This window comes from Galeopterus variegatus, unplaced genomic scaffold (genome assembly GCF_000696425.1).
Source record: "Galeopterus variegatus unplaced genomic scaffold, G_variegatus-3.0.2 Scaffold219, whole genome shotgun sequence".
Classification (NCBI taxonomy): Eukaryota; Metazoa; Chordata; class Mammalia; order Dermoptera; family Cynocephalidae; genus Galeopterus; species Galeopterus variegatus.
Window position 1 is genome coordinate 89,801 of NW_007726330.1, and position 12,349 is coordinate 102,149.

At 48.9% G+C, this 12,349-nt stretch overlaps 1 protein-coding gene across 1 annotated transcript; it reads left to right on the plus strand.

Annotated features, from left to right (window-relative positions):
• Nucleotides 1–6,480: 6,480 nt before the first annotated feature.
• On the plus strand, nucleotides 6,481–12,076 carry LOC103585194 (tripartite motif-containing protein 47-like). Its single transcript, XM_008566102.1, is given in 11 exon segments — nucleotides 6,481–6,515; nucleotides 6,870–6,913; nucleotides 7,198–7,722; nucleotides 7,725–7,861; nucleotides 8,879–8,974; nucleotides 9,174–9,294; nucleotides 9,297–9,400; nucleotides 10,301–10,463; nucleotides 10,668–10,730; nucleotides 11,582–11,795; nucleotides 11,797–12,076. Coding segments are annotated over 11 exon segments (1,782 nt in total).
• Nucleotides 12,077–12,349: the final 273 nt, after the last annotated feature.

The window sequence follows — 12,349 nt, forward strand, 5'->3', positions numbered from 1 at the left end:
GTGGTTCCTTGCAAGGTGGCAGGCCTCTGTGGTTCTGTGCTGGTGCACCTCCTCCCCACCCCAAGAGGCACTGGCATCATCTCAGCCCCTGTACCCAAGAAGCTGCTGCCGATGGCCGGTATTGATGACTGCTGCACCTCAGCCAGGGGTTGCACGGTCAACATGGGCAACTTCAAGGCCACCTTTGATGCCATCTCCAAGACCTACCACCATCTGACCCCTGACCTCTGGAAAGAGACTGGGTTCACCACATCCCCTGTCAATCAGGAATTCACTGACCATCTAGTGAAGAGCCACACCAGAGTCTCTGTGCAGAGGACCCTGGTTCCAGGTGTGGCTACAACATAGGGTTTTTATACAAGAAAAATAAAGTTAATTAATTAAGCCTGAAAAAAGAATAATAAAGACTCAGCACCATCGGGATGGAAGCTGTGGTGGAAAGTATCAAAGTTTGGAGGAAACTTTGCTAGGACAGAACTCTGAGGGAACAGAAACGCGTAAAGGGCAGGAAGAGGCAACGGAGGAGAGCGAGCAGCGGTCAGGAGGGCTGGCGGTGAGCTCAGATGGTTAGAGCGCAGCCTTTTATAACACCAAGGTCCAGATTTTTTTTAAAAAGATGGATTGAGAAGTCATGTGAGCTCTCCTCTTGAGAGTCTGTCCGGCTCCCAGTGGGGAAAGACCATCTGCTTCTATTACAAAGCAAAATTGCATCAGGTGGAGAGGTGCTTAGTAGATGGATTTAAATGTGCACCCCTTTTTATTTAGCGCACCCCTAAATAAAAAGAGGAAAGGAGGAAAAAAGGCAACCGAGATGCTGAGCTTCTCATAGTGGTGACCCAGATAATTCTGTCCAACAATCTCTCTGAAGATAGCTGGAAAAACTAAGACAGACAGAGAATATATACATAGACATGTGTGTGTGTATTCTAGCAAAGAATTACAAGGTCCAGAAGGGGAAGAAAAGCCGGAGATGTGAACCCAGCATTTAGAGCCACTTTTCCTTGGTGGTATCTGCTGATTCTGATAGAGGCATCTGAGAAGCTGACAAAGCTTTCCTTAGCTCACAGGGATGTGGAACTAATATTGGCAATCAGGGTTTGCTAAGGAAGAGCCCCTGGTAAAACCCTTAGACTTTAGGCTGGGATCCTGTGGGAGGACACCCTAGGAGGCATGATGAGCCAGACATAGACCACAACTGAAAGGACTGGTGTCCAGCTTTGTGTCATCTCAATCCCTGATTGGACTAAGGTGATTTGGGATTGCTACTTCCCCTCACCTCCTGCCAGAAGCAGTCAGAAATCTGTTCTGAAGGAATATAATACCATCCATAGCCTCAAATTACCTCTCCAATTTCTCATACGCAATTTTCAATTCACAATGAACATGAACCAGGCAGAGGCAGACAGACAGACATGTTGTGCCTCCTGATGTTAAGCAAGCAGTAGGTACATAATATCACCTATGACAGATCCCTGCCAAAAAAATGGAACCCAAATCTTAACAGCTTACAATATATACAGGGGATAGGGGAACATGTTAAATGATACTATGGAAATCCAGCAAGCCACATTGAGAAAGGGGAAATTGTCAGGGATAAATGACTCTGTTTCTTCAACAAGTAAGTGGCAAGAGGGAAAAGTGGGAGAAGAAGCTGTCATAAACTTAAAGAGACATTAGAAACCTATCAACCAAATACAATGTAAGGACCTTATTTGGATCCTGATTCTTTCTTTTTTTTTTTTTTCTTTCTTTTGTTTTTTTCTCTGACCAGTAAGGGGATCGCAACCCTCAGCATGGTGTGGTCTGCACCACGCTCAGCCAGTGAGCGCACTGGCCATCCCTATATAGGATCCGAACCCGTGGCCTCAGCGCTACCAGCACCTCACTCTCCTGAGTGAGCCACGGGGCCGGCCCTGGATCCTGATTCTAACTAAAAATAGTAAAAAAGCATTTATGTGATAATTGGAGACATTTAAATATTGACTGATATACTGGAATGTGTGTGTGTGACAGAATATGGTATTGTGGTTTGGTTTTAAAAAGAGACAGAATTTAGGGCCGGCCAGTGGCTCACTCGGAAGAGCGTGGTGCTGATACCACCAAGTCAAGGGTTAGGATCCCCTTACCGGTCATCTTTAAAAAAAAAAAAAAGGTTAAACACACATGTAATTAGTAAAGTCCTAGAAAGAGAAAGAAAAAGAGAATGGGACAGGTGCAATATATAAAGAGATAACAACAAATAATTTTCCAAAACTGACTAAAGACGTCAAGCCACACATTCAAGAATCACTACAAATCCCAAGCGGGATAAATAAAAATACACGTAGATAGATTATAATAAAACTGATGATGAAAAGTAAATATGGAGAAAACCTTAAAAGCCACCAGAAAGTGGGGTGGGGTGGAGGAAAAAACAGGTTACTTTCAAAGCAGTAACAATAAGACTGACAGTCAATTTCTCAACAGAAAAAATGTAAACCAGAACACAGTGGAATTAAATCTCCAAAGAGCTGAAAGAAAATAGCTGCCCACCTAGAATTCTATACCCATTGAAAATACACTTTGAGAATGAAGATGAAATCAAGACATCATCAATAACCAAAACCTGAGAGAATTTGTCACCTACAGACTTATACTTAAGGAAATACTAAAAGATGTTCTTCAGGCAGAAAAACATGATCTCAGATGGAAGTTAGAGATGCAGGAAGGAATGGGGAGCAATTTAAAAAGCAAATATGTGAACTGATTTAAATAAATATTGACTGTATACACATTAGTCATGTCTCAAAGGTTTAAAAAATATGTAGAATTAAAATACACAAAAATAATAGGGCCGAGCCCGTGGCGCACTCGGGAGAGTGCGGCGCTGGGAGTGCAGCAATGCTCCCGCCGGAGGTTCGGATCCTATATAGGGATGACCAGTGCGCTCACAGCGCTCACTGGCTGAGTGCAGTGCGGCCAGTCTCAAAAAAAAAGGAAAAAAAAATACACAAAAATAATAAAAGTTGTGATGAAGTAAATGAAGTTAAAATATTCTAGGGGTTTGAATTATTAGAGAAGAGATAAACACTTACATTAGACTTTGATAAGTCATGGATACATGTTATAATTTCTCAGATAACTACTCAAAATATAACAACAAAAAATGTATAACTACCAAGTTAATAGAGAGGAAGGAGGAAATTGAATAATAAAGAATCAATAATGGCAAAACTACTATTCATAAGGAAAACATAACAATTATAACTTGATGTGCATCTAGGCTCAAAACTGATAGAACTAGGGCCAGCCCGTGGCTCACTCGGTAGAGTGCAGTGCTGATAATACCAAGGCCACGGGTTCGGATCCTATATAGGGATGGCCGGTTCACTCACTGGCTGAGCGTGGTGCTGACAACACCAAGCTAAGGGTTAAGATCCCCTTACCGGTCATCTTTAAAAAAAAAAAAAACTGATAGAACTAAAAGGAGAAATAGGAAAATTCATAATAATACTAGGAATTTTGCCACATCTCTCAGTAACAGAACAGACCTAAAAAAAATCAATAGGAATATAGATGCTTTTAACAACATGATTTACAGACTTCATTGCTGGATATAAGTAGTATGCTACATCAAACAACTGCAGAATACACATTCTGAATTTTCAAATGCATGGGGAACAGTTACCNCTACATCAAACAACTGCAGAATACACATTCTGAATTTTCAAATGCATGGGGAACAGTTACCTACATTGACCATGTTGCGAGGCATAAAGCAAGCCTCCAGAAAATTTAAAGGATTTAAATGGAACATATTATCTGGTTACAGTGGAATTAAGTTAGAAATCAATAATAAAAATGATAATTAGAAAATATCTATATTGGAACTGGCCGGTTAGCTCAGTTTGTTAGAGTGCAGTGTTGTAACACCCCCCAAAAACAGGAAAACAAAAAAAACCCCTATATTTTTGAAAATTTATCAACATGCTTCTAAATAACTCATGTGTCAAAGAAGAAATTACAATAGAAATTAGAAAATATTTCTAATTCAATGATAACAATAATGTTCTTTTACTATGGGGTGCAGCATAAGCCATACTTAAAGGGGAAAAACTATTAACAAGGAAGAAAGGCTAAAAATAAATTATCTAAACATCTTTCTCAGGAACTTAGAATAGCAAATCCAGCCCAAAGAAGGTAAAAGGGAGGAAAAAATAAAAACAACAGAAATCCATTAAATAGAAAACAAACATACAATGGAATCATCAAAACCAAGAGTTAATTTTTTGAAAAGATGAGTAAAATGGTAAAATCCTACTGAGACTCATCAAGAAAAAAGAAACCACCACTAACACCAGGACTGGAAAGAGGAGACACTACTACAGATCCTACAGTCTTTATAAAGATTGTGTCACTCCTAGATATACACCAAAAGGAATTGAAAACAGAGACTCAAACAGATAGTTCTATGCCAGTGTTCACTGCAGCATTGTTTACAACAGTCAAAAGGTGGAAACAATCCACCCATTGACAGATGAATGGATTAAAAAATGTGGTATATGCATACAGTGGAATATTATTCAGCAGCCATAAAAAGGAATGAAGTTCTTTTTTTTTTTTTTTGTCTTTTTCGTGACCGGTAAGGGGATCGCAACCCTTGGTGTGGTGTCACCCACACCATGCTCAGCCAGTGAGCGCACCGGCCAGTCCTATACAGGATCCGAACCCGCGGCAGGAGCGTCACTTTGCTCCCAGCGACGCACTCTCCCGAGTGCGCCATGGGCTCGGCCCAAAAAGGAATGAAATTCTGATACATGTTACAACATGGATGGACCTTGAAAACATTCTTAGCGAAATAAGCCAGACACAAAAGGGTAAATATTGTATGATTCCACTCATATGAAATATCTAGAATAGGCAAATTCATAGATACAGAAAGTAGATTAGAGATTACTAGGGACAGGGGGGAGGGAGAAATTATTGCTTAATGGTTACAAGAATTATTGCTTAATGGTTACAATGTTTCTCTTAAGAGTGATAAGGGGCTGGCCAGTTATCTCAGTTGGTTTGAGAGTGATGTTATAACACCAAGGTCAAGGGCTCAGATCCCTTACCAGCCAGCTGCCAAAAAACAACAATAACAACAAAAGAGTGATAAAAAAGGTTTGCATATTGTCTTAGTCCATTTGGACTGCTATAACAAAAATACCACAGACTACGTGGCTTAAACAACTATTCATTTCTCACAGTTCTGGAGGCTGGGAATCCAAGATCAAGGCATCAGCAACCTTGGTTAGGACCCACTTCTGGTTCTCACCATGTCCTCACATGGCAGAACGGAGTGAGAGAACTCTCTGGGGTCTCTTTTATAATGGCACTAGGGCTGGCAGGGGAACTCAGTCGGTTAGAGTGCGGCCTTATAACACCAAGGTCAGGGGTTTGAACCCTGGTACTTGCCGGCCTCAAAAAAAAAAAAAAAAAGACACATCATATAATGGCACTAAACCCATTCACGAAGGTAGCCTCATGACTTAATCACCTCCCAAAGGCCCCACCTCCTAATGTCACCATATTCAGGGTCAGGATATCAACATATGAATTTTGCAAGCACACAAACATTGTCTATAGCACTTATAGATAGTGGTAATGTTTGCACAACAATGTGAATGTACTCAATAACACTGAATTATGCACAAAAATTATTAAGCTGGAAAATTTTATGTTATATTAAAAATTATAAGTAGATATTATGAAAAACTTTATACCAAAAAATTTGAAGATGTAGATTTGAAAAATAAACAAATTCCTAGGAAAACACCATTTTCCAAAACTGATACAAGAAATACGCAATATCAATGATTCTAAATCTCTTAAAGAAATTGAAGGGCTGGCCCGTGGCTCACTTGGTAGAGTGCGGTGCTGATAATACCAAGGCCACAGGTTCGGATCCCATATAGGGATGGCTGGTTCGCTCACTGGGTGAGCGTGGTGCTGACAACACCAATTTAAGGGTTAAAATCCCCTTACCGGTCATCTTTTTAAAAAAAAGAAATTGAATATGTAGTTAATAAACTCACTGCACACAAAAAATTCTCCTGAGGGGGCGGGATAAATACTCCAGGCCTAGATGGCTTTACCAGTGAATTCTACCAAACATTTAAGGAAGAAATAATATCAATCTTACTTTTTCCAAATAAGTGAGAAGGAGCAAACACTTCCCAACTCACTTTATGAGGCTAGCAGACCTTAATACCAAAACTGACAAGGACACTGCATAAAAGAAAAATTGCAAAGATCAGAACTACAGTGGAACAAGCAGCCTTCATGATCACAAGTCAGATCATGCATCATCTAACTTTAGACCAAGAAGGGGTCTTGAAATACACAACAACCTATTGATTCACAAGAGAAGAACCATAGTCCAGAGAGACTAAACTAAATGAGTTACCCAAGATCCTGCTGTCACTTAGCTGACATTTTCCCTTTCTGGTCGGTCATATGAAAGGCTCTGAAGTCTACCGCAATGGCCCCAGGTGCCAGCAGCCACCCTGCCTCCCAGGGTGAAGGCTCTGGAGTAAAGAATGCACCTGCAGCAGCATGTCCGGGGCACACCTGTGCTGCTGACATCACGAACAGAATGCCAGGCTGGTCACACTTGAACTGTGACGCCAGAGAGCACGATTTTAGGCAGTCTTCAAGGAGGGGGGCCACTGTGACAGGGAGACTACAAAACAGCAGCCAGAGGGAAAGGTGAGAAGACGGTCATCAGACCCCAAGAAACATAAGGCACTCGGGGTGTGGGCACAATGGACTGATGGGGACCCTCCCAGCATCAGGGCAAGGTCCTGGTGCAGGCGTGTCCAAGATCCTTTTCCTTCTCATCACAGGGCAGCGGAGTATCTGGCTATCCCTGACATGCAGAGAGTTTCATGTAAGTACTTATGCTTTTGGCCCTTCCTCCAAAGTGCCTAGGAAGTGGCTCCTTTCCTTTGGCATGATGCAACATCTTTCTGCCCATCTGCCCTCTTGTCCAGGATTTTTTCCAGGAACTGGGGCTGGAACAAGAAGAACACAGTCCCCAATTTATGCCTCCCATGTAGGTTGGCCTGTGACATAGTCCCTGCACCACAGCTGCTTCTAAGAGGACAGGTGTGCTCCCCTAAAGGCCCTTCAACTCTTGCCTTGGCTTCAGCTGGCTTTGCTCTGTCTTCCCAGGGCCAGCCCAGAACCAAGTCTCAGCCCTGCAGCCCCCTGCCCAGCCCTCAAGAACCCCGCAAGGCCAGCTCCTGATGAGTAACAACAGCAATCTCCGCATGTTAGAGGACCAAGTCCTCTGTCCCATTTGCCTGGAGGTGTTCTGCAACCCAGTCACCACTGCCTGTGGCCACAACTTCTGCATGACCTACCTCCAAGGTTTCTAGGACCACCAGACTGCCATGAGCGGGGCACTCTATTGCCCCCAGTGCCGGGAAAGCTTCCCCTCCAGGCCATACCTCTGCAAGAATATCATCCTGGGGGAGATGGTGGCCTGCTTCACCCAGGCCAAGGGCCGGGCCTCAGCACCCCTGGGGAACCTGGCAGGGCCCAGGGATGTGCCCTGTGACTTCTGCTCCCCCCAGAAGCTCAAGTCTGTCGAGTCACACCTGCAGTGCATGGCCTCCCTGTGCGAGAAGCACCTGTGCAGCCACTTCGAGGACCCGTTGAAGGGCCACCAGCTGCTGGAGCCCATGTGGGATCTCAAGGCCTGTGCCAGAAACACCACAAGCTGCGGCGGCTGTACTGTCGCACAGAAGGCTGCTGCGTGTGCAGGGCCTGTGTGCTGGAGGAGCATAGGAACCACGACACCACCTCACTGGAGGAGGAGCATGCCCGCAAGGAGGTGAGGTGGGGACAGGTAGGGACTCTCAGCTCTCTGAGTCTTTCACATTTCCTCGGAGGAAAATCATTCGACTATTAAAGCGGTGATCACCAGGATCATGTCATGACACAGAAACGTGCTGGCGACTTAAATGAATACAGATCCAGAATTGTCTGTATGAAGCCTATGTCAACACATCAGAATGCAAACACATCGTGTTAGGTTGGGTGAATCCTCCCCCTACTTTCTCTTTTTTCAAATTTTGTTTAATATATTTGTATGACTTTTTAACAGTGGAATGCTTACATTTTAGATATCCTATCATGTTTATTCTGTAGCAGTGCTAGTCTAGCACAGCCACCTGTCAGGGGGCCATGGCAAGACAGGGAGCCTGAGCCAGAACATAAACCAACTTCATCACTAAGCTCACGCTGTTTTGGTCAGCTGCCACTTTCTTCACTGCAAGACGTTCTCAGCTCAGGAAGCACGATGCTGGTTTACAGTCTGGCACGAGCTTCTCATTTTGTTACGGACCAGCAACAGTCCATGGACAGGCACTTGGAATAGCACTGCTCTGTAATACATTATACCAATGAAAATGTCCATTGCTGGAATAGGTGGAGACTCAAGGCTTATGCAGAGGGACTCGGGTCTGGCAGTGCAGTGCCTGGGAGCCCAGAAGGCTGCAGACCTGACATGCCCCTCCTGGCTCCTCTGCCTCCCGAGCCACTCAAGCCACTGAACCTTCCCCAGACCCTTCCTATGGCCTGAAACCCAGTGGTCATCACTTAGGAGCAAAGAACCTGAACCATACCAGTGGGGAGACAGGCACCCAGGGAGTGAGACTCAGAGCCGAGGGTGGACTATGGGCCATCCACCCTTCAGCTCTAGTCTTTCTCTCTCATTCTCACTTAAACCAAGCAGGTGAATGCACGAGGTATGTTTCTTCTGGGCTCGGGAATGGGGCTGTTTACAGAAGGGCTTCTCGGAGGCCGCCTCTCTGAATCGGGGGCCCTTCCTCCTCCACCCCTTACCTAGATGGAGGTTCGGAAGGTCCAGGCCAACGTGGAGAACCAGATGCTGATCATTGCAACCGACAACCAGAAGCACTGGGGGCGGGTGGCCTTTCTCTCGGTAAGGTCAGCCCACCCCCACCCCCACCCCAGGCCCAGGCTTCCCCAGTGCCTGGCATCAGGCTGAGGGAAACTCGGTAACTTGAGTGGATGGCGTGGGGCCAGGCGGAGACGGGATGCCTAGGCCGGCTCTGAGCCGTGACAATGGAGGTCCCGGAATGTGGCTCAGAGATGCCTCTCTACGTGCCCCCCTCCCCAAGAAACTGACCCAGAGGATGCGAGATGAGGTGAACACCTGCTTCTCGGAGATCATCTGGGAGGTCAAACAGCTGCAGACAAAGATGTTAGATTTCGTGGAGAAAGAGGAGGCAGCTGCCCTGGGGACAGCTCCCTCCAGCAGAACCACAGCCAGCTCCTGAAGCTGCAGGGGGACAATGTCTGGCTCCACAGCCTGCTTGCCAACCAGAGCGACAAGCAGTTTCTGCAGGTGAGGACCTACCCCTCCCCACCCCTGGCCCAGGCCCTGTCACAGCCTCTTCACCCACAAACACAGCAGATCTGCCCGGACCTTGGACAAAGTGACCCGCGTTTGGGGCTGCATCACTTTGTCCATTCCCCTGCCTCAGGGAGCCTCACCACCCCAGGTCATCCCTCCTGAGCTCACACCAACACCCTCATCTTCTTCCTCCACCTCAGAACTCGCTTTACCTTAACTTTCCTGCCTTTGCTTCCCTGGAACCCGTAAGGGCTTGCCCTGGGATTCGGGATGTCTGACACTGTCGAAGTTTCTCCAAACTTTCCCAGACCAGATGGCTGGAAGTGAGACCAGAAATATCTATATAACCTGGACTGAAACTCCTCTTGCCTCCCCAGCCCAGCCTGGCCCTGCAGCCTGATCTGGTGCTGCTGCCAGGGGTGTCCTGGGTAGGGCAGCAGACAGCAGCCTTCTCTATGGGAGCCTGGGGCGGCCCAAGCCTGTGCTTGGGAACTCCTAGCCCAGACCTCCCTTCTTATGCTGCCATCACACCCCCAGAAACATAATTTCCGGGGCTATTGCTCACCTCGTCTCCAAGCACAACAGGAAGCATTTGGCCATGGTTTTCACTAAGCAGTTGAAGTCTCGACAGAAGTCCTTCCATTGTTTTCCAAAAATCCATTTCACTTAATGCACTAGGCCACACTGACCATACCTTTGGCAGAGCCCGATCCTAAGATGTCCAAACAAGTAGGAGGAAAGGAGAGATGTTGAGGTTTGAAAATGGGCAACTTCTGTTCTACTTGACCATGGTTCTGGGGACCACTGGGCCCCTGGAATAAGCGGGAGCCCCAGGCATCTGCCTGAGCCCTGGCTGACAGGTGGTACCAGTGGCCCCTCCCTGCACACCAGGAGTTCCCCAGGGTGAAGCATTTCCCAGCCTGCATGGAACCCCTGATGGGTACCAACTGTGAAGGGACCCAGAGCTTCCTCCAGCTGCCAGAGACCCTGGCCAAGCTCCGGACCCAGCTGGTGGGTGTGGGTCTCAGCTATGTCAACCAGCTTCTCCTGAAGGGTCAGTCCCTGGCGGCCTGGGGCCTGCATTCCGGGGGTGGGACTGCCCTACAAGGCAGTGGTTGGGGTTCTGGGTACTTGTAGAGCCCTGCCTGCCCGTGTGCACCTTCCCCAGGTGAGGCAGCCTCCTGGATGCCCACGCCTCTCTCTGGAAGGATGCTGGGTTGTGAGAGTGTCCTCAGCAAAGCCCCTCCGTCTCCCCCAGGCATTCAGATGAGCTCCTATGAGGTGTTGCCCCCAGCTGTGGACAGGAAAACACTCCTCAAGTGTGAATGCTCAGTACTGGGGTCTGGCCTCGGGTAGGAAGGAAAAAAGCAGGGCACCTGGGTGCCTCAACTTCCCCAGCCCCAGCTACATTCAGGCCAGGGCCTCAGGGGAGATGCCAGCTGACTCTTGCCCGATCTCTCACTCAGGACTGGGGACTTCAGAAGGACTTAGCCTGGACCCCACGCCCCCGATAGGAAGGGGAGAAGACACTGTCCCACCCTCCCCTGTGGATGGGGCAAGGCCTCAACTACTCCCCAGAGGCCAGCTCTGCAGATGCACCCTGACTCTTGTGTGGCACAACCTCTGCCCACAGCTGGGTACCTGCCAACCTCCCCTGAGTTTTAGCCAAGCCAGCTGGGATGGGCTCTGTGCATTTCTTCCTCAAACACTCTCCCGGTCCATTTGAAGTCCCTGCCCCTCTCCCAGGCTGGGACAGGGGCCAAATCCCAATAGCTTCCCTGGGACCTTGAAGGTGACAGTTGTATTGTCACCTCCTCCAGGAACCCTTGACACTCCCTCAGTCCCACTCAGCCTCGTGTCCTGAATAAAAAGGGAGATTATGTTAGGATGTGTTGGTAGGGCGAGGAGGACTCCTGGCCACCTCTCTGGCAAGGTGGAACTTTGGATAGCACCCAACTTATCCTTCCAGCAGACACGTCAGCAGCACCCGGGCCAGAGCTGGGGGACTGGAGTGGGTAGAGGGGCCACTCCTAGGAGCTTGGGGTGGAAGCATCCTGAGACTTCTATGCAAATGACATACAACTTAACACCCTCCTTCCTTCCTCCTGAGGCCTCCAGCGCTCTGCCCTGGGGGCCGCTGACCTTGGCTCTCCCCCCAACCCCCCTCCCCAGGTTACTGCAACCTGAACTTGGACCCAGCCACGGCCAGCGAGGAGCTGTTCCCGTTCTAGGAGACCCACTCGGTGCTGAACCTGGGCGTCCTCCTGGAGCCATCGGCCGCGGGCGGCCCCTTTCCGGGCTTCCAGCCGTGGCCGCGGGCGCTGTGCTGGGAGGCCGAAGGGTCCAAGTCGTGGGCGCGCCTGGGCGTCACCTACCGCCGCAACCCCCCGCTCGCGCCGCGACATCGCGCACCTGCTGGGCCGCAAGCCCTGCCCGTGGTGCCTGGAGTGGGACTCGCTCGGGTTCTCGGGGTGGCGCGACGACGTGCAGATGGCGCTGCATGGCGCGTCCCAGCGCGCGCCTGTCCTGCTACGGCGCGGCGGGCGGCGGGAACCTCCTCCGCCGCTTCCGGGCCTCGTCCCTCGAGCCGCTCTACCGCGCGGTCACGGTCAGGCAGCGCCCGGAGGCGTAGACAGCGACAATAAAGCTGGATTCAGCGCTGGCTGACCGGGGGCGCGCCGCCAGGAGGGTCGCCGGCCCAGCGCGGTCCCCTGCGCCCCGGGGGGGAAGGGTGGGTGGCCAACCTGCCAACCTGCTGGGTAGCCCTGGGAATCCCAGAAAACAGGCAGACCCCTTATCACAGCGACAGGAAGGCTCTGAAGCAGGCTGGAGTGCCCACAGAACGGGGACAATCCTGTGGCTATTGGAAGGGGATTCCTGACCAAGGTAGACAGCACACCCCCCCCCCCCCCCCCCCCCCCCCCGCCCCCCCCCCCCCCC